Below are 22,750 nucleotides of genomic sequence, written 5' to 3'. Positions count from 1 at the left end.
TAATATGTTAGTTTATTTTGGATCAGTATTATATTGTAAATATTACGCGTTGGTGTATATAAATGATTTTACTAAACTTAAAAGTTCCTGGCTGCTTTTGTTTGGTTCCCAAGTGCTCGTGGTACAGAAGGGAGGAAGGACAGCTGTGGCTTGGAGGTAACAGCAGCATGCTTCTCCTGCCACCCCTGGACGTGTCCTGCCATGCTCAGTCCTCCATCCCACCTGCCATACAAATGTGCATAAGCGCTTTGCTTTATATTTTGCAGGAGTGCCGTGAGGCTTTGAGACGAGAGAATGACTGACAGGATAGGCTGGATAAAGCCCTAGAAAATCTTGTGCTCTGCCTGGCAACATAACCTGAAATTGCCTGTTTTAAATGCTGCTTTCCATTAGACGGCAGCAGTACATGCCCAGTGCTACTGCTTAACCCCTCAAGGTCTATAGGATTTTTTCTTGTAGCTGTGACTTTGGGCAGTCGGGGAAGTGAGGGATGCATTGTTCTGTGTTCAGTGATATTTCCCCTGTCAGGTATAACAGCTCCTCCGTTCTGCCAAGCGTGTTCTTTGGGGCAGGAACTAGGAACCATTTTTTTGGGGATGACTATCTTTGCAGGGTGCCTTTGCTGAGGCTGGCTGAAGCAGGAGCCCTGCAGGGACTTGTGGCAGGACCGGCAACTTGGGAGACACCAGGAGATGAGAAACGGGTCGGCCTTTGTTCAGGCTGGCAGTGCACTTTGCCAGGGAGCACTGGAGTGGTTCTCACCTCTTAGGCAGTCAGCCCTTCTGAACACAGACTAGTGCCGTCAAGCATGGCACTTGTATGCTTTCTGGCTCTGGAAATATTTTTATTCTCCTCAAGCGTGGTTTGCCTGGCTTGTTGACAGCACCCAGATAGACCCTTGTCACCTGAGCATTTCAGAACAAAAGTGGCACTGAAAAGAGGCAGTGGGACAGCTGTGAGTCCTAGTGTGCCCCAGGCCACTTTCTTGTAAGAGTTAACATCCATCTGCTTGGTACCTTTGAGGAGTTAATAGTGTGTTGGATAGTGAGTGGCTGTCAGAGCATCCATAGCATTGGGAAGGGAAGTGACAGAACAATTTCCAAGCATCCTGGGAGTATTTAAGGCAAGTGCCCTATAGAAGTGGCACAAGAAAAGACTCCCTTACTCATAGAAGGCTGTGTGGCCCAAAGAATGCCTCTCCCTTTCCAGCAAGAAAACTCCCCTGGAATAGTTAAAACATTCAGTGATATGTGCTCAGCTGAGTGAGGAGCCCTGCAAGGATATCTGTCAACACACACTGAAGGCTCTTACTGCTGCAGCTGAAGGTCCCATTAGCAACCAAATCATTGTTTCCTGGGTAATCTTCTATTGCTTTCCACTTATGAATGCTTAATCCCCTTTTAAACAAATTGCTGTAGCAGTGCTGGCTCATCAGGCTCTCAGCAAATGGGGTCAGCCCAAGTAGGGTGCAGCAGGCTTTTAGTGATGAGACAGGGTGTATTTAATGCACTGCTTGGTCCGGGCTCTGCCAGTTCCCAGGGCACGGGTCCCATTCTCCCCATGGAATGTTTGCATTTGAAGTGGGGCTGGAGAAACGGTTGCCCCTTGGGCCCTTCTGTTCCAGACCCAAGAGCAGCTCTGCCCTGGTTTCCCACCCTGTACCAGGTCTTTCCCTGTGCTGCTTTGCTCTGTTGCAGTTGGATGGCAGGCTGGCTGGCTCCTGGCGTGTCCTACCTCCCCCTTGGACAGGTAGGTGAGGAAGAGCTAAGAATGGATGAAGGGAGCAGGCAGTTTGAACCTGGCTGCAGACTGAGTGGGGAGAAGAGAACAAAACCCTGAGGGAAGGTGTCCTGGGGGTGAGAAGGGATATTTGCTGCTGAGTTAAAGGCAGCTTTTCTGATGTCTCATCATCCATGTTTTCCTCTCTTTCCTCCAGCCTGGGAGGCAGTGAACATGGCCTCAAGCCAGACACAGCCAAGGTGTGCCCCAATGGGTAGAGGTGTTCTTCTCCTCGGACTGGGCTTCTCCTTCCTGCTCCAAGGGCTCCTGCTGCCCTGCACAGACTGCAGTCCCCAGCCCTCTTGGGGCTACACAGCCTACGAGATAGTCATTCCAAGGAAACTTGGCCCCAAGATAGGGAAAGCCAGCCAGGACCAAGTGTCCTATGTCATCAGCATTCAGGGGGTTAATTACACGATTCACCTCAGGCAGAAAGACTTTGTAATAAAAAAATTCCCCGTATTCACTCGTGACTCCCGAGGGGAAATTGTGGCTGAACAGCCCCATGTGCCAGCAGATTGCTATTACCACGGCTATGTGGAAGGCATCCTGGACTCTGCAGTGACTCTGACTACCTGCTCTGGGCTCAGAGGACTGCTACAGATTGGAAACTCCAGCTACAGCATCGAGCCCCTGGCAGCTTCCACCACGGCTGAGCATCTTCTGTTGCAGAGGGAGAAAGCGGTTCCTGGAACGGTGATGTACAAAATTCCCAACGAAGGTGGACAATTTCCAGGTCCCAGTACAGCAACAGGGCGGTTCCAGCTCCAGAGGCATACGCGGTATTTGGAGCTCCTTGTTGTGGTGGACAAGGAAGGTTTTGATGCCTTTGGCAGAAGTATAACTAATGTGACACTGGAAGTTATTGAAATAATCAATCTGGTGGATGGACTGTTTTACTCTTTCCGCCTTCGTGTCTTGATAACTGCATTAGAGGTTTGGGTGGAGAAGAACCCAATCAGTGTTACCAAAAACATAACACAGGTCCTTCACCATTTTAATCTTTGGCAGAAGCAGCAAAGGCTTACATATGCCATGCATGACGTGGGCTGTCTATTTGCCTCTATGGACTTTGATCATGGTACGAGAGCGTTGCACATGGGTGGCAAATCCAACTTTGCCAGTGCATGTGATAGAGAACGTGCCTCTGCTGTTGTATCATTTGCAAAACGGCCTTACATGGACACTGCTGTCCATGTTGCTCGTGTGTTAGGGTATGTCCTTGGCATGGAGCAAGATGACAGATACTGCAGATGTGGAAACACCTCTAAATGCATCATGAGTGCACAAGGCACAGTGAACTATCAATTCAGCAACTGCAGCAAAAAGCACTATTTTGATTTTATAGTATCAGGGCAAGGATTCTGCCTTAATAATGCCCCGGAATTGGTAATGACATTTGCACTGCAGCGCTGTGGGAATGGTGTCCTGGAGGTTGGGGAGGAGTGTGACTGTGGCTCAGAAACGCAGTGTAAATTGGATCGTTGTTGTGACAATACCTGTCAAAAAAAAAAGGGAGCCATTTGCACTTCTGGAGACTGCTGCAAGAATTGCAGACCTCTTCCTGAAGGACAACTGTGTAGGGAGAGTTCTGATCTGTGTGATTTGCCTGAGTATTGCAACGGGACATCTGAGCACTGCCCAGCAGATGTGGCCAAGCAAGATGGGACTGTGTGCACTGAGGATGGGTACTGTTATTCAGGCAAATGCCAATCTCACACGTTACAGTGTATGAGTATCTTTGGCAAGGAAGCAAAGTCTGCTCCACTACCATGTTTCCAGGAGGTGAACATGAAAGGCGATCGGTTTGGCAATTGCTGGGGAGATGGGGCAGATGTCAACTTTCAGAAATGTAAGCTAGAAAACGTCCTGTGTGGGAGGGTGCAGTGTACAAACGTTAGACGTCTACCTCAGCTGGAAGATCACACAACCATCATTCAAACCCCGGTGGGTGGTACTTGGTGTTGGGGTACAGACTACCACTTAGGTGTGGACATCCTGGATGCTGGAGTCATTAAGGACGGCATGCGGTGCGGTGAGACGAAGATCTGCATTAATCGGACGTGTGTCCCTGAGGAGAAGTATTTGACATCCCGCTGTTCTGCCAAGAGAACATGCAGAGGAAAAGGTGTCTGCAACACTAGAGGTAACTGCCACTGTGACAATGGCTGGGCACCTCCCTACTGCCAGTTTATTGGCTTTGGAGGCAGTGTTGACAGTGGGCCTGCGCCGGTCACTAAAAAGGGGCTTTTTAGGTTCCTCATCGGGATGACTGTAATAACTGTTGCTGTTCTGGCGCTCGCAGCACTTGTCATTGTGCATGTGAGAATGCTCAGAGTTACCCAAGTATTAAACAGAATTGTTGGATGCTTTTGGGCTAGGGAACAGGCTCCTGAGGAGGATGTGAAGGACCAGGTGGAAGAAGACGGCTCAAAATCAGCTGAGAGTCAAAAATCCCCTGTGTAGGACTTCATGTGGCAGCAGTGGAAAGCTGGACTCAGTCAGTTGCTAGATTCAGACTCCAGCTGTGGTGGACTCATTTAAAACTGATCTAGATGCAAGTGTAGAGTTAGGAGACCTAGTTTTTATTCTGTAGAATAGCAAAATGAAGTTGTTTTGCTTGACTTCACGCCATAGGAGAAAAAAAAGTTATTGACAAAAATGATAGGGGCACTCAGGTTAGTTTAAAATCTGCCTGCTGGTTTACACTGATAGACACAGGCTGAGCAAGGAGGATCCTGGGGTGGCTGAGGCAGAGCCTGTGCAAGGCAAGAGCAACAGTTGTGTCTCAGCCCAGAGCATGGGGGTCTGCAGCAGCAAGTCCACCTCTCCACCAAACATGCAGTTCCCAAAGGACACCTGCTCTTCCCTCTGCGCAAAGAAACTCCACTATGGCTCATAGGAAGGGGTTCAAACTGTCCACACCACTGTATAGGACTCTTGTCTCCACACCCTATAGCCGCCTCCTCCGGAGCTGGGGTCCCAGGCAGAGTGCCCACCTTCAAGCCCATCCCGGGCATACCTGAGCACCTCCTCTGCAGCACTGCAGCCCAGGAACAAACACGAGCTGCTGAAAACATCAGGTGAAGTTAAGCGGGAGACAAGAGGAGGGAAGAAAGGGCTCTGAGTCTTGACTACAGGAGAAGAAGATGTGAAATATATCTGAAAGGAAATAGGGAAAGAAGAGGGAAAAAAAATCATTACTGCTCACGTCGGTGGCCTCTGTGCAAAGTACAAAGCTGGCAGGATCATTTGGACAGGAGCTTGCAGGAAGGCTTTGAGCCGGTAAAGAAACTGTCAGCAGCATCCAATCCCTGCCAGGCTGAGCTGACAAAAAAGCCAGGCTGCTGCAGAGGTGTCTACACAAGCTGGAAGCAGTGGGTGCAGGAGCAGCACGGAAGCAGAACAAGGATAGTGCAAAAAAAAAAAAAAAAGAAAAAAACCCCAAACATTTCAGCACTTCCCAAAGAAGCAGATAAATGCTGGGGAGGAGCACTTCATCCTAGAAAAGGGCATTTACCCCACTGGAATGGGCTATTGCTCACCTCCAGGCAGAGCTGGTTAATGATAAATTCAGAGCTGCAGATATTGCTACCTGCAGGTGCTCATGTGCAGCTGGTGGTTAGCATAGAATTGTATGAAATGTGTTTTTCTGTGTATAAAAAGCTGTGCCTGACATCTGACAGGCACAAGTCAGGTGTGTGGGGGTAACCACTGATCGATGCCCTGCAGGTGGTGTTTACAGTAAGGGTCTCCAAAGAAAATATTAGAACATTGGAAGTACAGGCATATGATTTATAAATAACTAAATATGCATATATTGGGGGTGCTCACTCAGAATATTTTTACTGATAGAGGTGTGTGATTAAGAAAAATATCTGGAGCCCACTAGTTTACAGACTGGCAAAGGAGATGAGGCAGTAGCCAAGGGGCATCAACATTTGTTAATTTGCTGTGAGGAGTGTTATTGTGGTTAATTCTCAAATTCACGATCCACAGGCAATCTTTGGGCCTGGACCCCGCCTTGGGAAGGAGGAGAGGGTGGTGAGGACACATGGCTCCCCAGATCTCACCGAGCGGCAGGGGAGCGGCTCTGAAGATCAACCGCATCTCCCTGGGTGCAATGGCCCACAGTGCCCCAGTGAGGGAAACACGGAGGGAGTGGGTGGCCTTCATCCCTGTCACCTCACAGGAGCACTCATGGCCCCTGTGTCACGGCCTCACTCCACCCTGGCCTCATGTCACAGCCAGCTGGCAGCATGGTGGCTGGGAGGGGTGGCAGTGCTTCCAGAACCTTCTCCAGGGGCACTGAGGGGAACAGCCACCCCTCAGGGCAGCAGGGTGGCACGCTCCTTCGTCGGGTCCTGTGCCAGCCCTGAGGGGATAACTCTGGCATGGTCACTGCCTGAGCGCCTCAAAGGAGAGAGGGTTAAGATGTCTGTGCGAGGGTTGGCAGGACCCTCCTCGAGGCATATTACTGCCATTTTGAAGGCGTTCGTGATGAGATGGCTCCAGGCACATCATGGCGGATGGGGGAAAGCCCTGCTCCTCAGGCTGGGGGTCTGGGCAGTGTTGGTGGCATCTCTCCTCCCTGGGGCATCTCTCCTCCCTGGGGCAGGCAGCCATCATCCACCGCCGGGCTATGCTGTCCATGAGATAGTCCGGCCAAGGAAACTGGCCCCCAGGCTGGGAAAAGCTGTGGAGGAAGAAGTGTCCTACGTCCTCAGGGTGGAGGGGGACAACCGCATCATCCACCTCATGCAGAAGAGAGGACTTCTGGTGAAAAACCTGCCAGTCATCACATACAGCCCCAGGGGGACAAGAGTGGTGGAGCAGCCCCATGTCCCTGAGGAGTGCTACTACCTGGGCTATGTGGAGGGCAGCCCTGGCTCTCTTGTCACACTGAGCACCTGCTCGGGTCTGAGGGGGCAGCTGGAAATTGGGAACTTGAGCTATGGCATCGAACCTGTGCCGGGGTCCCTCACCTTCCAGCACCTTCTCTATCGTCGAGAGAAGACCCAGAGCAAGCCCTTGATGTGTGGATTGATGGATGAGGTGATCCAAAACCAACTGGGTGGGATGGGAGCTAAAACAGCCGTAGGAAAGTGTGACTTCTCTCAGAGACTGAAGAATACCATGTATGTTGAGATATTTATCGTGGTGGACCACTATCTGTTTTCCTTCCAAGGAAGCAATGAGACCTCCGTGATCCTTCTGGTTACAGATACGATCAATTTATCCGAAACATACTACTATCCTCTGAAGCTTCGCATCTGCCTGATCGGGCTGGAGATCTGGACACGTAGCAACTTCATCAGGTACAGCCAGGATATAGAAGAAGTTCTTAAAAATTTTAATGACTGGGGAAATAGGGATCTTTCTCAGAGGATGGAATACGACATTGCACATTTATTTACTTACATGGACTTTGGACTAATCGTTGGGCTGGCCTATGTAGGTAGCGTCTGCCACCCTGGTTATCAATCAGGCATTGTATCACATATACGGAGAGATTTCATAACCTTTTCAATTATTTTTACTCATGAGCTGGGTCACAACCTGGGGATGGAGCACGATAAAAAGGAGTGTGTGTGTGGAGAAGCCACCAAGTGCTACATGACAGGAGACTCGCTCGATGGCGCCAAGGCTTTCAGCAACTGCAGCAGGCAGAGCTACTTAGACCTGATCGGTAGAGGGCATGGCGACTGCTTGTGCAACATCCCAGAGCCCCACCAACTCTTCCATTTTAAACATTGTGGCAATAAGGTGATCGATGAGGGAGAGCAGTGTGACTGTGGTGGGTTGCAGGACTGCCGAGGCAATCCCTGCTGTCACCAAAACTGCAGGCTGAAGCCAGGGGCCGTCTGCTCCATTGGGCAATGCTGTCAGAGATGCCGCTTTCGTGCTGCAGGACACAAGTGCAGGTCAGAGGCGGACGAGTGCGACTTGCCTGAATATTGCAATGGGACTTCTGAGTGGTGCCCAGAGGATTTGCACATGCATGATGGGACGCCATGCAGCGATGACAGCTACTGCTACCGTGGGAAATGTGTGACCTATGACAACCTGTGCAGAAAAGTCTTTGGGAAAGAAGCTCGGGGTGCTCCAGAAAGTTGCTTCAAAAAGCAGAACGTGAAAGGGGATCGGTTTGGCAACTGTGGCGGCGATGGGACCAAAGTTGGTTTTGTAGGATGTAAACCCCAAAACGCTCTGTGCGGAAGGCTGCAGTGTGTCAATGTGAAGAGGATACCCGTTCTGGAGGGGTCTGAAACCATCATTCAGATGCCCGGCCCTGAGGATTGGTGCTGGGGCACAGCCTACCATGCCAGCATCGATACACCTGATATTGGAGGAGGGCTTGATGGCACCAGATGTGGGCCAAAAAAGATTTGCATTAACAAGACATGCACAGATGCCATGGTCAGGACGAAGTGCGATGGGAAGATTTTGTGTGGGGGGAAAGGGGTTTGCAACAACCTCGAACACTGCCACTGCGAAGCTGGCTGGGCTCCTCCGGACTGCCAATTCCATGGCCTGGGAGGGAGTGTGGACAGCGGCCCTCCACCGCCTCTCATGATGTCCATGGTGGACGTTGTCCAAAATAAAGTGTTTGGGACAGTATCTGGGATCACAGTTCCCATTGCCCTTGTTCTGATTGCTCTCCTCATTGCTGTAACCAAATACAGAACAGCAATAACTGCGTTTTTCAGTAGAAGTTTAGCCACAGAGAGAAGTGAGACTCCTGCAGATGATGAGCAGAGTATGGAAGAAGAAGATGTTTAAAAAACCATGAAAGCAGTGGGAAACCCACCAGCTGAGGTTTGGAAAGGACTAGAGGCCCCATGGGTACACCCCTGAAGCTGGACTGCTAGACCCAGGAGATTTTCCACAAAGTAATTTACACAATGTAACTGTGTAAACTGTATGAAAGTTAACTACACAAAACGAGTATTTCCTCTTCTTGTATTACCTACTATGTAAATAAAATTGGGTTGGATCCAAAAAGTGAAGCTGTTAGAAAACAGTGTGTAAAAGTTAGAGAGTTGTTTTCAATGCAGCTAAAGATCTGTTTTATTTTCTATAGAACAGTGGGACTTTAGTAAATAATTCACTTGAGCATCTAAAAGATTATAGACAGATTCATGCAAAGCCCTGCTCACCTGGTTCATGAGAGATGCTCCACCAGGTTGAAGCAGCTTATTTTTCTGAGTATTGTAGCTGAGCAGGAGTTAGCATGAAGAACAGAAGGGAAACGTGCAAAAGGTCGAGGCACGGAAGTGAGCGCTGATTTTTTTATGCTACTTTGCAATTTTTCATTCCTTGCAGTTGGCTATTAGTATGATACATGTTCTTATTTTTACAGTGAATTAAAAGTCAGAGATTGAAAAATATTCACCTTTGCTTTACTGTTAATTTGTAACGGCAAATACTTAGAGAAGTAAAACATCCTTTGACCACCTACCCTCAAAGGAGCTGTACCAGACCTCTGAGCTGTTATATACCACTTGCTGCATTTCTAGAGATATTTCCATAAGAAGAAAGTCTGTACTAAAAATTTACCATGTTTAAAGAATCCCTTTATAGTCCATACAAATCTGTAAAATAAATAACTATCTTCACTGAAGTGTCTGTCTCCGACAGATCTGCTCAGGCTCCTCCAGCACTACAGCTAACTTTGCTGCTGGCAAGACAGTTCGCAGCAGACAGCCCGATACCAGGTCTGGCTGACATTGCTAAAACACGACGAGTCCTTGTTAGGACACTGCCTGTTCTCCTTTGACACAGGGATTCATCAAAGCAGGGTGGACGTGGACCCCTCTGCGTCTGGTGTGCTGGCGGGGAGCGTGCTGGCGTAGAACTTCTTCTGGGAGCGCAAGAGAGGAGTCTGAGTGTCAACATCCCGGCAGGCGTTGCGCTTGAGGGAGAGGAAGACATGCTGTGTCCAGCCGTACACGATGCAGTTCAGAAGCCCCTGGGAAGCTGCTGTCAGAGCCTGGGAGAGACCACAGGGGAGATCAGGGCTCTCTTGTCAGCCAGCATTGCACAGCACTCTGCAGCTCCCTACCAGGCTGTCAAAGCTGGCACGTTATGCCAAGCCTCCCACTTCCAGCATGATTTTATCTATCTGCATCCCCATGTGATATAGGAATCTTGTGGTTACTTTAATAACCTTTGGTAAATGCTGCCTTGGGCACAGCAAGGACCTGGACAAGTGTTGTTGGAGGAATTGCATTTGGAGACTTTCATGGAAAGGAAAAAAACCTAACTGATTTCTGGGGATCCTTTCTAGTCCTATTTTCTACAGTTTCCATGATGCTGTGATTTTGATTACTGAGACCTTTTCAAGCCTGTGAAAAACAAAAAACAACTAGCAAAGATCTTTGCCAACCAAAGGCATAAATCAGACTTAGGCTCATACAGCAGTGATCTTTGTGGCTAGAAGCATACTTTTTCCAGCAGGGACTAGAAGCGGGCAAACACTAATAGGCCTGTTCAAGCAGAGAAAGCAAAACATAGGAGGTTGCAGAGGAAGACACTTACCTGTAGAATTAAAAGAGCCATGTAGATTTTGCTGTTTGTTGAAACAGTCAGCTTCAGTATTCCAAGGAGGACAGCTGTGAAAGGGATGGAGAAGAGGGTATTGCTTCAACCCCACCTCTTCTGAGTTTCATTGCCAGGCACTATGTCCTAGGGGAATATTGTGAGAGTAACTCAGCTCTCTGCTAACCTGGGGCCCAGCAGCAGAAGAATGCGATGGGGTAAAAAACCACTCGTTGTTCTACCATCTTAATCATGGCCCACTGCTGATCCCCCAGGAATCCTGTGGAGTTTACAAACCTTTTGTACAAACCTCGGGCTTGACTGAGTATAACCTAAAAAAGAACAGGCATACGTCATTGTTTGTACTTTGTGCACATGCTCTGATCTGGCTTGTTCATCTAGGACAGAGTATCCTGTTTCAATTTATCAAACCTTTCCAAGTAACAGTGTGCTCCTCGGGGGAGAGCAGTTGCTTTGTACGTGACCTTTTCTGAACTGAAGACTCTGAATTGATTTGGGCTTTTGTTGATGCATGCGGTAGGTGATCTCTGCTGCCATGCTCTGAGCCTTCTCTACCTATTAAATCCTTTTTGGGATGGGTTGACAGAACACAGGACCCCAGATGGATTTATATGCTGGCACAATGATATTTTTCTCTCCCCTACCGCCCCTTCCAAAAGGGAAGCAGCACCACACAGTTCTTCCCCTGATGTTGCCTGGCCTCTGGTACCATCCAAGCAAAGATGTAAAGATGAAAAGGGGAAAATCTTCTCACACTGATCATCTGTGTGCAAGGACTATGTTTCTTACCAGAATGGCTATGAAGCTGATCAGAAAGGAAACAAGGAAGACCCCAATGCCATAGAAATGCATTGCACGGCAAACGGAGCCACTCAGGGTTTGCGGCTCGTTGGTGGGCATGGCTATTTCTGTGTGCATCAAGAGACATCTGTGGGGAGAAAGGGAAGAGCCTGAGCTCCTGCTGTGACTCATAAGCAGTGGGGTTGTCTCAGAAGATGCGTGAAGCTTACCCATGCTTCTGGCTAAAGTTCTGGTAGCAATTATTGCTGTTGCCCAGGCAAAACACAGGCACCATGAGAAGGAAAGGGATCAGGCTAAGAGAAGAAAGGACAACAGCACAGTTACTAGTTATAGCATTGCACTGCTCCCATCCCCAACCAAACACTGCTTGGTTTTTCTCCTGTCACTATAGAGGCCTTAAAAATTGTTTTTATTGACACTGCTCTGGAAGAGTATTTTATCAGCTTTACTAACTTCTGCACTTTCATTCATGCTGGCAATACATAGGTAAAGGGAGCACTTTCTGAAAAACTACATATAGTTAATATAGTTATAACTAACTTGGTTGGAGAAAGGCCCTTACATCCAAAACCTCTTACTCTGAGTTTGTTAGGTCACTCTGCTGTTACCGACAAGCTTTACAGGTTTTAGTAAAACTTGCTTCAAGGTAAGTAGGAAGCAGAGATCAGCACACTACAGTTTACGAAAACCACACCATTATTCCAGAGAGAATTAAATCTTACCTAGATGAGATCGTTGCTATTCGGCCAATGCAACTCACATAATCTACAACCTGCAAAGTCCAAAAGAGCTTAATTAAATGATCATTTCCGTACAGCCACTGATTCACAGGAACCAGCTCCCAGGGAGCACTTCAGCAGCTGAGGGTTCTTCGAATGCTGATTAATCCCCAGACTAAGCACAAATGTTTGTTTCCACTTTGCACTGAATCAACACTGCCAAGTTCAGCCTGTGCTGATTTGCAACAGAAACAACTGATTCTTACTGCCTTGTTCCCCTTCAAGACTAGAGTATTTGAGAAGGGAACTTGGAACTGGACAAGAGCAGACACTTGAAGAGCTCTCTGGTGTAAATTACTCATTTTTTGTACTGATTATTCACTTAACCTGGCACTGTTCCTCAGAGGCTTTATGTCCTGTGAAGAAATGCAGGCAGTTTGGAGTGTCTTGGTATCTGCTCACCAAGAAATGTACTTTGGCAGCTGGCATCCACACAACAGCTATGACAATACAGCGTGGGCAGAGCTGTAGTGGTGTGGAACTTACGGTAGGTGCTACGTTTTGAATGGGAGTCCAGCAAGAAGGAAACCAGTCCTACAAGCGGATCCAAACCCTATGGGCAAGAGCAACTGAAATATAGACTGATCTGCCCAGCCTGCTGCTCCCAAACCAACACATGAAATATATGGGATACAAAGTTTGCTGTGCCCAGCAAATCTCTGGGGAAGAGAAAGACTATGTAAGGAAATGGGGCTGAGGGGTTCAATGGGAAGAGCTGCATAAGGAATCTGTCATCTTGCAGCAATGCATCAGGAGCAACACACCAGTTACAGCGATGGCAGTGCCTCACTGTTTAGCCAGGTGTGAGGAATGAAACAACTTCAAGGAGAGATTTTGGTCATGTGGTATGTGAAGTGTTTGTTTAGCCTGCAAGGCAGAGAGTATTTTTCTGAGTACTATGTCCTTGTTCCTTGGTTCCCAGCGATTATACCGGTTCCCCAAAGGGCTGTTGTAAAGGCCAGCGATGATGAAGTGAGGACTGGCCACTGTTCACAGAGCCAACTGCTCCTTTTATCACTAGCTCACTTCCGTCACACCTCCTATCTCAAATTCTTACAATACTTACTGATGCTCTCCAACGCTGTATGACACCTGGGAAGGACAGAAATTGTCAGTTCTCAGTTCCAGGCTGTCCAGGCACCCCCTGCTTTCCTGTCCCCGCTGCTGTGCACTGGCAGAAGGCAGTGACAGCAACAAACCAGTTACTCAGCTGGTGCAAACCACTGTTCTTCTAACTGTGGAAGAACTTCACCAATACCCAGTCCTGAGCTTTCTCTGCTCTGAGATGTACACTGCCATTGGCCTTTGTCTGCTTTAGTCTTGCAAGCCCAATCTTCCACTGAGATGCTACAGCAGACCCAGCAGTAACTCTGCTGACCTCAGTGGGCAAGGTTCATCAATTTATACAGCTGTGGGGCAGAAGGGCCTTCAAAGTCCTTGTGGTGAGATATACTGTAATGTATGCACCTCCTAAACCCCACCACAAGCCCACAGTTAGACCTTGGTACCCAACAGCTGTTGCACGTCAGTCCTACTCACCTGGGGGGACATCCTGAGAAGGTTCTGATTGTATTTCATCTTTAGGTCCACATACAGATGCCAGGTATAGTTGACAGTGTATAGAAAAGAGGCCACGTAGAATATCTGAGAAATACAAACAGACAGTATTTTAGTCCTATAATAATAGTTCCTGTAGCACTTTTAGTTCATTGCTGATGAACCCAAAGCCCATGGGCCAGAGGCAGGATGCTAAACAGCATAGTGGACTGCCAAAGGTGAAGGTCCCTGCACAGCCCCTGTGCTCACGTCTACCGGGTTGCAGCGGGACGCCAACTGGGAAGAGCCTGGTAGAGGAGGGGTTCCCACCTTAGACTGCACAAAGACAGCTTTGCTTTGGCCTCAAAAAGGGGGCAGGAGAACTAATGACAGCGGGGCTGTCTTAAAAATACAAATCTTTGTGACTTAGCTCATTTTTTGGACCCAAATCCTGGCAACAAAGGATTCAAAGGCACTTGAACCCTCTCCATGCTGCTACATCCATTAGGAAGCAACACAGATGTGGGACTTTTAGATTTGCTTCTCACATAATGAGCTCACTACATAGTGAATTCACGGAAACAGAAAACAATAGTATATTTAAAGAGGAAAGTGAGGGCAGAGAATATCTGCACTAAGCCTGAGATAATATCCCAAGAGCCCTTTTCTCTCCACGGAAAAAAAAGAGAAAAGAAAAGATACAGAACACTGTTTCCCATGGAATTTCCCAGCCCTTGATTCCAGCTTGAGGTGAGACCAAATACCTAACATCTCCTGTAAAAAAAAAATCAAATCTTTCTTGCATTTCTTTCTGAATCCATGGTTGCTCCAAGGCAAGGCAGTCAAGTATAAACGGTGCTGCTTAATCATACTATATATATGCTGGGTTTGCTACAGGAAACACATGCTTCAGTGGCAAAGAGGAAGGGCTGGACAAGTGATTTTTTCTGTGGATTTGCTATCCTTTGCCAAAGAGGCAAGGAGCACAGGTTTGCCAACCTGGTATCACCTAAGTCCAGGAAAGTAGTCACTAAATAAACTTGGCCTCCTTCACTGAGGTTGCAAATGCTCTTGGCTGATTCTGAAGAGCCTGAGTCCAAGGGGCTGCTACATTGCAGCAGGAACATTACGGTGACTTTCCAGCTCATTAGACAAGGTTTAATGAGCATTTGTTGCCCTTCTTCAATTACTTCCAGGGAAGGTCATCAAAACAGTCCACAAAGATCGTTCTCTTGCACTTCAAAATGCCTTAGAAAGGCTCACAAAATGTCAGCACTGCCTTCTTTTTTGGAAGAGGGAACCAAAAGCCACTTGTGAAGTTGCTAGCAGAAAGCAAAGGGAATTCTGCTCTCTTGAGCCCCAGCTTTGGGGCTGTAGACAGCCCTGCAGTGCTCGCCATGTGGAGATAAAGCAGGAGCTGGAAGACATGAGAGTCCCTCATTATAGCACTTCTGTGGCTCCCCATTGTGCTCACCAGCGTGAGTGGAGCCTGCCAGGACATTATTAGGCCACTGGAACTGAACTGGAAGAAAGTGGGAGAATTGTGCAATTATAACCACAATCTCTATTCTGGACTTTATTATTGTAACGCAAAGGCAAGGCAGGGAGGAGGAAAGAACAAAGTCAAGGAACAGCCGAAGGGAGCAGTATTTACATTTAACATCAACCAAAAGTCTGGGGCTGAAACAGGGAAAGTCCAAGAAACAAAGCACTCTCCTCCTTTACGACACAGTATTGATGTTAGAGGAGTTCCATCCACTGCAGTGTCAGCCCTTGGTGATAAAAGTGATGGTAAACAGGCTGAATAAGGCAAAGTACTGTCCTGCTCCTAAGGCAATCCCTTGAGACAACCACATCACATGGACTGTGGTGTGAGTCTCTCCAAGGGCTGCCATGTGCAAACACCACTGCTGAGCAGTCCTGAGCCCGTCCTCACCCTTGTTGTTCAGTGCATTTTACATTTAGGTGTTTCCGTGCAAAGAAGCCACATGTGTTTATGAGACTCCCAGGAATGCAACACTTGAGAGACTTCTCCGCTTAGCACGGGCAGAATGGGGCCAGGAGACATTTACTCATTTCATTTGGTTACAGATCACTTATGCTCTGCAGAAGCTGCTAGTTAAACCTGTTACTGGCTCCTACTTACGCACAAGGTGTTCCCACCACGCAAGGGCATTGCTGGGGTGTTTAGTAAGGAGGTGTCCTGCACTGTGTCACATGCACCATGCGGGCACGGTTGCTATGGCAAGTGCTCCGTTTGTTTTAATTTCTTCCAGAGCAAACAGCAGCGACAGCTCTTGCCAGACGTAAGCTGGCTCTGCCACCCTGGTAGTCCTCCTGCCGGGGGTGGTCTGCTGGTGGCATGCAGGAGAGAAGCCTGGTGACCCTATGGCTGTGGTCGGGATGTGGCAGGTACCCTGCACACCCCACCACAGCACCCTGACTGTCCGCCGTGGGGCTGAGGCAAAGGCAAATCCTGCAAGGACTCACCCAAGGCCAGCTCTGCCTACCCACGTTGCCTTTCCCAACGTGAAAATAAAGCTCCCACCTTGCCCCCATACCTTGCTGGTGTCCCTGAGAAGCACGGCCACAGGCTGGAAAAGCGAGGGTAGAAAAGAGCCAGAAATGGAGGGGAGCATAGCATGGTCTCAGTGTCTCTGCCGAGAAACGATGGTGCATTGTCTATATCCAACCTACTTCTCTAGCAGTTCAACCTCTCTTCTCCAGGCCATAAAAAGATTACACCAGCATTAAGAGCTGTCCCCCAGGCAAAGCTGCAAGGGAAAAGCTCAGAAGTACCCTCAGCCCCACTTGCTCCTTCCACCTTCTGGCTCTGAAAAGCCTCTCCCAAGCTCTTCTCATTTTCCCCTGTACCATCATCTAAAAAACACCTTTGATATTGTTCTGCGTCATTCCCAAGTGGCCAAGTTACCCACACCCCACTCTTTCCTCTCTTGATGTGAACATACTGCGGTGTTTCCACAGTGGCACAGGGGAGCTAGAGAAACCAGAGATAAGACAGGAGTGGAACAGCTGCTCTCACCATCATGAGTATTACGGTTTTACCCACAAAAACAGCTGTTGAAACAACCCTGGGATGCAGGCACCCATCTCCAGATGCACAACAGCATGAACACTTGCACACCACACAGGCAGCTGCTTCCCTGCCCTCTCCACAGTACATAGAGAGTTTTTCCAGCTTCAGATGCTGCCGCCCAGCAAGGACGTATCAGTTCCCATCTGTGGGTACCACCATGCTCCCAGGGAGCTGCTGGAGCCCACACAACACGCATCAAGGCTCCTGAGAGCCACCTGCTCTTCCCAGCCACGTTTTTGTGGGTCCTTTAAAAGGAAACTTAAGCCCAGAGATCACCGCTTGTGAACCACTGCTCTGGCCCAAGCTTAGCTGTATCCTGCAGAGTTTTTTGAGAGCAGTGATTTGCAAAGCCTAATGCTGAAATGGGAACTTGGTGAGACAAAAGCAAACTGTCAGGAAAATGGTATTTCACTCACTCCACTCCAATTAGTCTCCAGCACACAAAATCAGCTGGAAAGCAGCCAAATCGCTGGGGCACGGGACTGAGCTTGTGCTGACAGAGCAGCTCCTGAGCATCCTTGGGATTGTTTGAGAGAGAATAGGGCCAGGTCAGCAAGAGCAGGGCTGTTTATATGAGTAATGTTGTAAGTCTGAGCTTAAGCAAATCGTAGAATATGTCTGTTCCTGCCCAGGATGGAGGAAGCATGAAGAGGAATAGAAAAGCTGCCGTGTGAGAGGCACAGAGATCATTGTTGGCATGGGCCCAACAGGAAATAGATTAAGACCCATCTACTCACGTTACACAAGCAACCCAAACGCGGCAACCACAAAATCCCATGCTCTCTTTGCCTTCCTCATTGCCTCTCACAAACCAGATGCACCTAAAACCGAGCATCGTTATCTCTGTTTTACACACAAGGAGAAGAGGTAAGTCAAGTCCACATGGGGAGTCTCTGCCAAAGCCTGTCTAGAAGCAGACCCCCACGATCACGCTCTGATCACCACCGAGGCTAATCATGGCAAAGGGTGCACAGTAACAGCATGAATGGTGAGGTCAAGGCTACTCACTTGTGCTGTTGCTTGCAGGTTATAGCAGATGAGATCCTGCTTGGAGGTTGGTGTGCTATAGAGAAGCGCCCCAGCAAGCCAGCACATGCCCAGAAATAGGTCGGAGAGGCTCAGGTAGAAAAGTGGACGAACCTGGGAAAAGTGAAGTTGGTCATCAGGTCTGAGCGATGGTCACAACACTCCCATGACCACCTACAGCAGCAGTTTTAGTCTGTCATCTAAATATGCTTTTGTCCCCCAGCTCTCCTGGTAGGGCAGCTCTCCTCGCACACAAACCCCATGCTGATTCTTGCCCTCAGGAGCTGTTTCAATGCAGATACCCCACTCTAATCACCCTTTCTGCCACTAGCAATGCCCCAGGATCCAAGAGCAGCATCAACTCTTACAGAAAATATTTCAAAGGTCCAGAACATGACGATTTTGCAGAATGGGACAGGTTGGCAGGGAGAAGGGATGTTATTTGTTAAATCAACTGAAAGAGAAATCAAGCTTTTAGTAAACACAAACCCTTCTTCAGGTCTGAAATAACTTGAAACATTTTTCCTACGTGTTTCATGTCATTTCACTTGGTGACTAAGTCTGAATCTATTTTACACGCCAGATTAATTTTCACTATGAGAGCTGCTAGTCTCTCTGCTGCACACTGCATCTTGCTGGAACAGAGTCGCGTCTCCTCTAATGGCAGTTTCCAGCCCATTTCCAGTTTGCATGTACCGGCCAAAAGGACTGTAAACACTGCAGGAAAACATTTGTGCAAAATTCTGGCCAGCATTTTTGTTGTTAGTGGGAGAGCCGACACTCTGGAAAAGCAGCCTAATTATCTAGATTCTTAATTGCAGTCTTTGGTACCTAATTTTCAACATCCTGGAGAGAAAATGATGACTTTTTTTTTTTCTTTCCCTACAGGAAATTATAATGCTAAACACAGCACGGAAACATTTCATGAGACCTTGATTTTAAGATTTTTTTCATGGAACTGAGCTTTTGGTGAGATTTGCCTCAATGTTGTCCTTTAAGTAAATGTTTGCCACCTATCACATTGTGTTATACTTGTCTTGTTTCCGTGAGCAACGAGTAAGAGCTTAGTAAGATTGATAAGATCTTGGTAGATCTGATCAAACCAGATCTGTCCTTATGGCATAGTTTGAGGGAGATCTGTCTGGCATCTTCCTGATCGCCACACTGCCATGCAGCGGCATGGCAGGTCCTCTACCTTCTGCAGGATTTGTCTCCTCAAACATTCTTGTCTCTCCAGTTCTGTATTTGTACCATCCAACCCAACAACCCGGTAAATCAAACTGCTGTTGCTAACTAAATATCTGGAGCTAGTTTGTATGTCATTGTGTTTACGAATGTCTTTTTTAAGCAGGCTTTTCCTTGCTGGTGCAGAACTGAAGCCCCAGCAGGCAGTCATATGCATGACAGGCTGGGGACACCATCCAGTTCGTGAGCACAGTGGGTTAAAACCAAGCAGCTCTAGAATAACCAAAGAAGCAACTTCTGCAATCGAACAGGTGACCCCTTTCTCTAACAAGAAGTGTCCTTGGAGTGAGGCACCACTGTTTGGTTGAGGAGCTATTTTGGCACAGACCTAAATAAAGAAGTAGGTGACATAGTGGTAAGTGAAAGGCAGCATGGTTCTTCCTTGCAAAAGGGAAAAGAAAAAAAACAAATGGTATTTATAAAATAGAGGAAGGGAATGTAAAGACATAATGATTCAGATGAGCTGCCAGGCTGGAGCATACATGTTGATTTAGCTCTGTCTGGCCATTGCCCAGGGACATCTGCCTGCACAGAACCTGTTGACATGACAGAGGAAAGTCTTTGTTCGTTGCTTGCCATCATCTCTCTTCTGAATGATTTAGCTTAGGCTGAAGAGTTTTATTGACCCCGTAGAGACAGAAAACAAGCTTCAAGAATGCAATATTTAATTTCTTAGGCTGGGGGCAGGAGGGGAAGTGTTTATAACATTGTTCTCCTCCCAGCCTCCAGAGCTGTTTATTTTTAAACATTTTACCCTAGAGCCTCATGACTCAAGGAATAAGCTGTTTGTGGCAAGCTTTGATATGGATCTCTTCCAGCCCCTTTGTTTACAAATTTTCACATAAGACCAGAAACATGGGGACAAGGCAATGGGGAAGTTACTGAAGATTTTGCCACTGTTGAAACACCAGCAACAGATCTCCCCTGGCAGCAGAACAAGAGCCTGGAAACCTCATGCAGACAAGTCATTCCAGCTGGTATCTGTCCCTCCTATCCGGATCTGCAGAAATAATCTGAGAAGAAACATCTGGACTCCCTCGAGCAGGAACGGTCCATCTGTGACTGGGAGCCATGTGTGGCTCACAAGCAGCTAGAGTGCAGCTCCCAAGCCACTGTCACATCATATGACTAATAGCACAAGGGCTCCTGAGTAATGCAGGCTTCTAGCCATGGAAGCAAACGGGCCGAGGCTGCTGAGTCACACTGGGACAACTGCCAAACCCAGCTCCATACCATATCAGAGTGGAGGACCCCAGGAGAGAACCACATCTGGAGCTCTCCAGGTGCAGGGGATGTGGGAGAGGGAGCCTTTGATATGCACCTTGTGCAGGACAAGCTCAGGCAAGTTTTCTATCCCAGCACTAAGGTGAAGTCCCAGCCTTCATTCCTCCCTGGGAATGCATGGAGATCTCTGCAGCTCATTCTCAATGTGCTGGGCAGAGCATTTCCAGGAGGCTGGCTGCCTGGGAGCTAGACTACCCTGCATGTTTTAAGAGGTGCAGATTTGCCCTGCAAACCTGGACTCATGTTCTCCTCCCCACCCTGCTTCATCCAACGATGTGTCAGTTGTTAGCTTGACTGCATGCCTTCCTTCTCTGGGGATAACTCACTGCATTCCCTGGAAGCCCTGTTCTCTGGGCTGCAGATCAAACCCATGATGTACAAAGAACACTGAAGATGAGGGAAGTACAAATACAGCTTTGTTACAACATAGCTGCCAGCTCTACTGTCCTACTGAGCTTAGCAGTAACCTATTATCTGCGTGGTCCACAGACTGGGCTGCCAGACATCTGCAAATCCTGGACAATGAACCCCAGCTTCACACACATCAGCTCTGTGCACTGCCTCTGGTAAGTCCTGGGCAGACAGATGGACTGTGTGTGGACAGCAAAAGCGTGACAGGCTTGGGATGGAGGTCTGAGGTTAATGTGCATGTGCCAGCCACCTGCTCAGCGTGTCCAATATATATATATATATCCCAGACACACGCGGTTCCCTGCACACACGACCTGCACGTGTGATGCACTCGGGACGTGCCAGGCGCTGCATTCATGTCAGATCTGCAGTGCCTGTATGGACAGTCCCACCCCAAGGGATGTTTGTACCCGAGTCCCACTGCTTCAGCATTAAAAATGTTTGTGGCTCCTGCGTGTGGCCAGGGTGAATCTTCCCTGCTGTGGAGTCCAGCACAACAAACTGCTTTTCAGCCTGGCCTCTTTTTGTCTGAAATTTGCAGGACCTCCAAGTTGCATTAGTTTTAATAGCTCACCTGCCTGGAAAAAATACTCAGGGATGCCCAAAGACTTACACCTGTAAATACATTTCCTGCAGGGGCATTGCCAATTTGCACTTCAGCAGCTTTGTACACAGCTCCTCAGCCTTCCAGGCATTTTGCCCCACAGAGGAGGACACACTAACAAATCCCTGTTCCCAGGAATGACCGGAGGACTTTCCCGGAGCAGCAGAAAGTGTGGGGCTAAAGAACCTGCTTCTCTCTGCGTGGGTACAGTTCAAGGTTAATTCCTTCAACTCCTATCACAGACGAAGGGCCAAATTCTTGGCAAGTCCCTTGCCTCCCAGCTGTTAAACAAGATTTAACCACATAAGCCTGAGATCTGCAGTTGCTCCTAGCAGAGTGCCTGACCCAGGTGGGTCTTTGCTACACGCATGACCCATCTGCAAAGTACCGACACCTCGACTTAGGGAGAGAAAAGGAGGCTCAGACCTTACCTCGGGGGACCGCACTGCATTTTGAAAGATGGCGTAGGCAATAATTGAGCTGGAACCTATAACACTGAGAAAACAAAGCACAGGTTGGAACAGGAGCGTGTCTGCCTCGCTGGGATAAGCGATTTCTCTTTTTTTTCTGGAGAAAAGCGTCGTTGCAATAGGAACTCCATCCCGGGAATGCGGGTTTCGCAGTGCGCTGTACCTGAGCATGGCCATGGTGAACTGGATCCACTGGAGAGCCGAGTAGACCTGGGGAGAAGGACGGGTGCCGGCTCAGCACGACACGGCCCCACAGACACGCCAACCGCTCTGCGGGCAGCCACGCACCGGGGAACCGCCGACCGGGGTCGGGGGGGGCTCGGGCCGGGGGCAGGTCCCAGCCCGCCGGCCCCGGCGAGCAGCGGGCAGAGCGCGGAGAGGGACGCGGGGCAGGGGAAGGGCCGTCCGGGGCAGGCGGAGGAGGGGATGGGGGAGAAGGGGCGCGCACGGTGGGGACGGGCAGGGTCCCGGGAATGGGGACAGCGGCTTCCCCCGGGAGACCCGGTACCTGCGGGGCTCGCTCACCTCCTGCCAACCCCCGTCTAACCGGGCCGCCTCAGCCGGGAGGGCCATGGGTACCCGCCGCCGTCGCCGACCGCCGCACCGCTCCCGGGGCCGCGGGCACCGCCCGCGCTCCGCCCCGGGGCCAGCCCGCACCCGGCCCGCCCCGCGCCCCGGGCCCGGCCCTCGCTGTCGGGGCCGGCTGCGGGGAGCGCTCGGTGGTAGAGAAGAGCTGAGGAGGGGCCGGAGCCCCGGGGGAACAGCGGGGCTAGCGTCCCGGGAGCCGGCGACCCGCGCCTCCGCGCATCCCCACCCGACCCAGCCCTGGCGGGAGAGCTCAGCGGGGACACCCGGGCCGCTGCATCTCCGGTCACTCCTCTAGGAGCCGACCCGAAGCGACCCTGCTTAGCTTCCCCCACACAGTAAGTTGGCACGGGACTCCCCCTCTCTCCTCCATGGCACCGCCTCTTGGCGACGTCACGAGCGGCCGGGGGCGGGAAGCCGCTTTAAGGAGCGCGCGGGGTAGCGGCGCCTGTGAGGGGGCGCGCGATAAGGTGGTGGTCGTTGTTGTTCTGTCGCGAAGGGCGCCTGGTCTTCGGTTCCCTCCTCAGGAGCCAAGCGGGAAGCGTCTTCACACAGGCTTCGTCAAGATTGC

At 49.4% G+C, this 22,750-nt stretch overlaps 3 protein-coding genes across 3 annotated transcripts; 2 read left to right on the top strand and 1 right to left on the bottom strand.

Moving 5' to 3' along the window:
• The first annotated feature begins 1,195 nt into the window (after positions 1 to 1,195).
• On the top strand, positions 1,196 to 5,277 carry LOC104321474 (disintegrin and metalloproteinase domain-containing protein 21-like). The gene is made up of 2 exons (XM_069794630.1): positions 1,196 to 1,749; positions 1,937 to 5,277. The coding sequence occupies exons 1-2, from the start codon at positions 1,566 to 1,568 to the stop codon at positions 4,243 to 4,245; spliced, it is 2,493 nt and encodes an 830-aa protein (XP_069650731.1). The 5' UTR covers positions 1,196 to 1,565; the 3' UTR covers positions 4,246 to 5,277.
• Positions 5,278 to 5,694: 417 nt separating this feature from the next.
• On the top strand, positions 5,695 to 9,170 carry LOC104321473 (disintegrin and metalloproteinase domain-containing protein 20-like). The gene is given in 2 exon segments (XM_009924181.2): positions 5,695 to 5,903; positions 5,906 to 9,170. Coding segments are annotated over 2 exon segments (2,727 nt in total). The 5' UTR covers positions 5,695 to 5,833; the 3' UTR covers positions 8,563 to 9,170.
• TMEM116 (transmembrane protein 116) lies at positions 9,161 to 22,463 on the bottom strand. The gene is made up of 11 exons (XM_069794629.1): positions 22,120 to 22,463; positions 21,758 to 21,804; positions 21,556 to 21,619; positions 17,563 to 17,694; positions 13,461 to 13,565; positions 11,865 to 11,914; positions 11,352 to 11,435; positions 11,131 to 11,269; positions 10,508 to 10,652; positions 10,321 to 10,394; positions 9,161 to 9,772 (listed from the first exon to the last, which is right to left on the bottom strand). The coding sequence occupies exons 1-11, from the start codon at positions 22,165 to 22,167 to the stop codon at positions 9,572 to 9,574; spliced, it is 1,089 nt and encodes a 362-aa protein (XP_069650730.1). The 5' UTR covers positions 22,168 to 22,463; the 3' UTR covers positions 9,161 to 9,571.
• Between the last annotated feature and the right edge of the window lie 287 nt (positions 22,464 to 22,750).

This window comes from Haliaeetus albicilla, chromosome 10 (genome assembly GCF_947461875.1).
Source record: "Haliaeetus albicilla chromosome 10, bHalAlb1.1, whole genome shotgun sequence".
Lineage (NCBI taxonomy): Eukaryota > Metazoa > Chordata > Aves > Accipitriformes > Accipitridae > Haliaeetus > Haliaeetus albicilla.
This window is presented reverse-complemented; position numbering and strand designations above follow the sequence as displayed.

What these genes read in the sequence shown, in the direction of transcription:
- TMEM116 (XM_069794629.1), bottom strand. Translation starts at nt 22,167, where the DNA reads ATGGCCCTCCCGGCTGAGGCGGCCCGGTTAGACGGGGGTTGGCAGGAG. An exon ending in TAGACGGGGGTTGGCAGGAG is followed by an intron (nt 21,805 to 22,119) that starts GTGAGCGAGCCC and finishes CCTTCTCCCCAG; the next exon opens with GTCTACTCGGCTCTCCAGTG. An exon ending in TCAGCTTCATAGCCATTCTG is followed by an intron (nt 10,653 to 11,130) that starts GTAAGAAACATA and finishes GTTCTTTTTTAG; the next exon opens with GTTATACTCAGTCAAGCCCG.
- LOC104321474 (XM_069794630.1), top strand. Translation starts at nt 1,566, where the DNA reads ATGTTTGCATTTGAAGTGGGGCTGGAGAAACGGTTGCCCCTTGGGCCC. An exon ending in CCTACCTCCCCCTTGGACAG is followed by an intron (nt 1,750 to 1,936) that starts GTAGGTGAGGAA and finishes TCTTTCCTCCAG; the next exon opens with CCTGGGAGGCAGTGAACATG.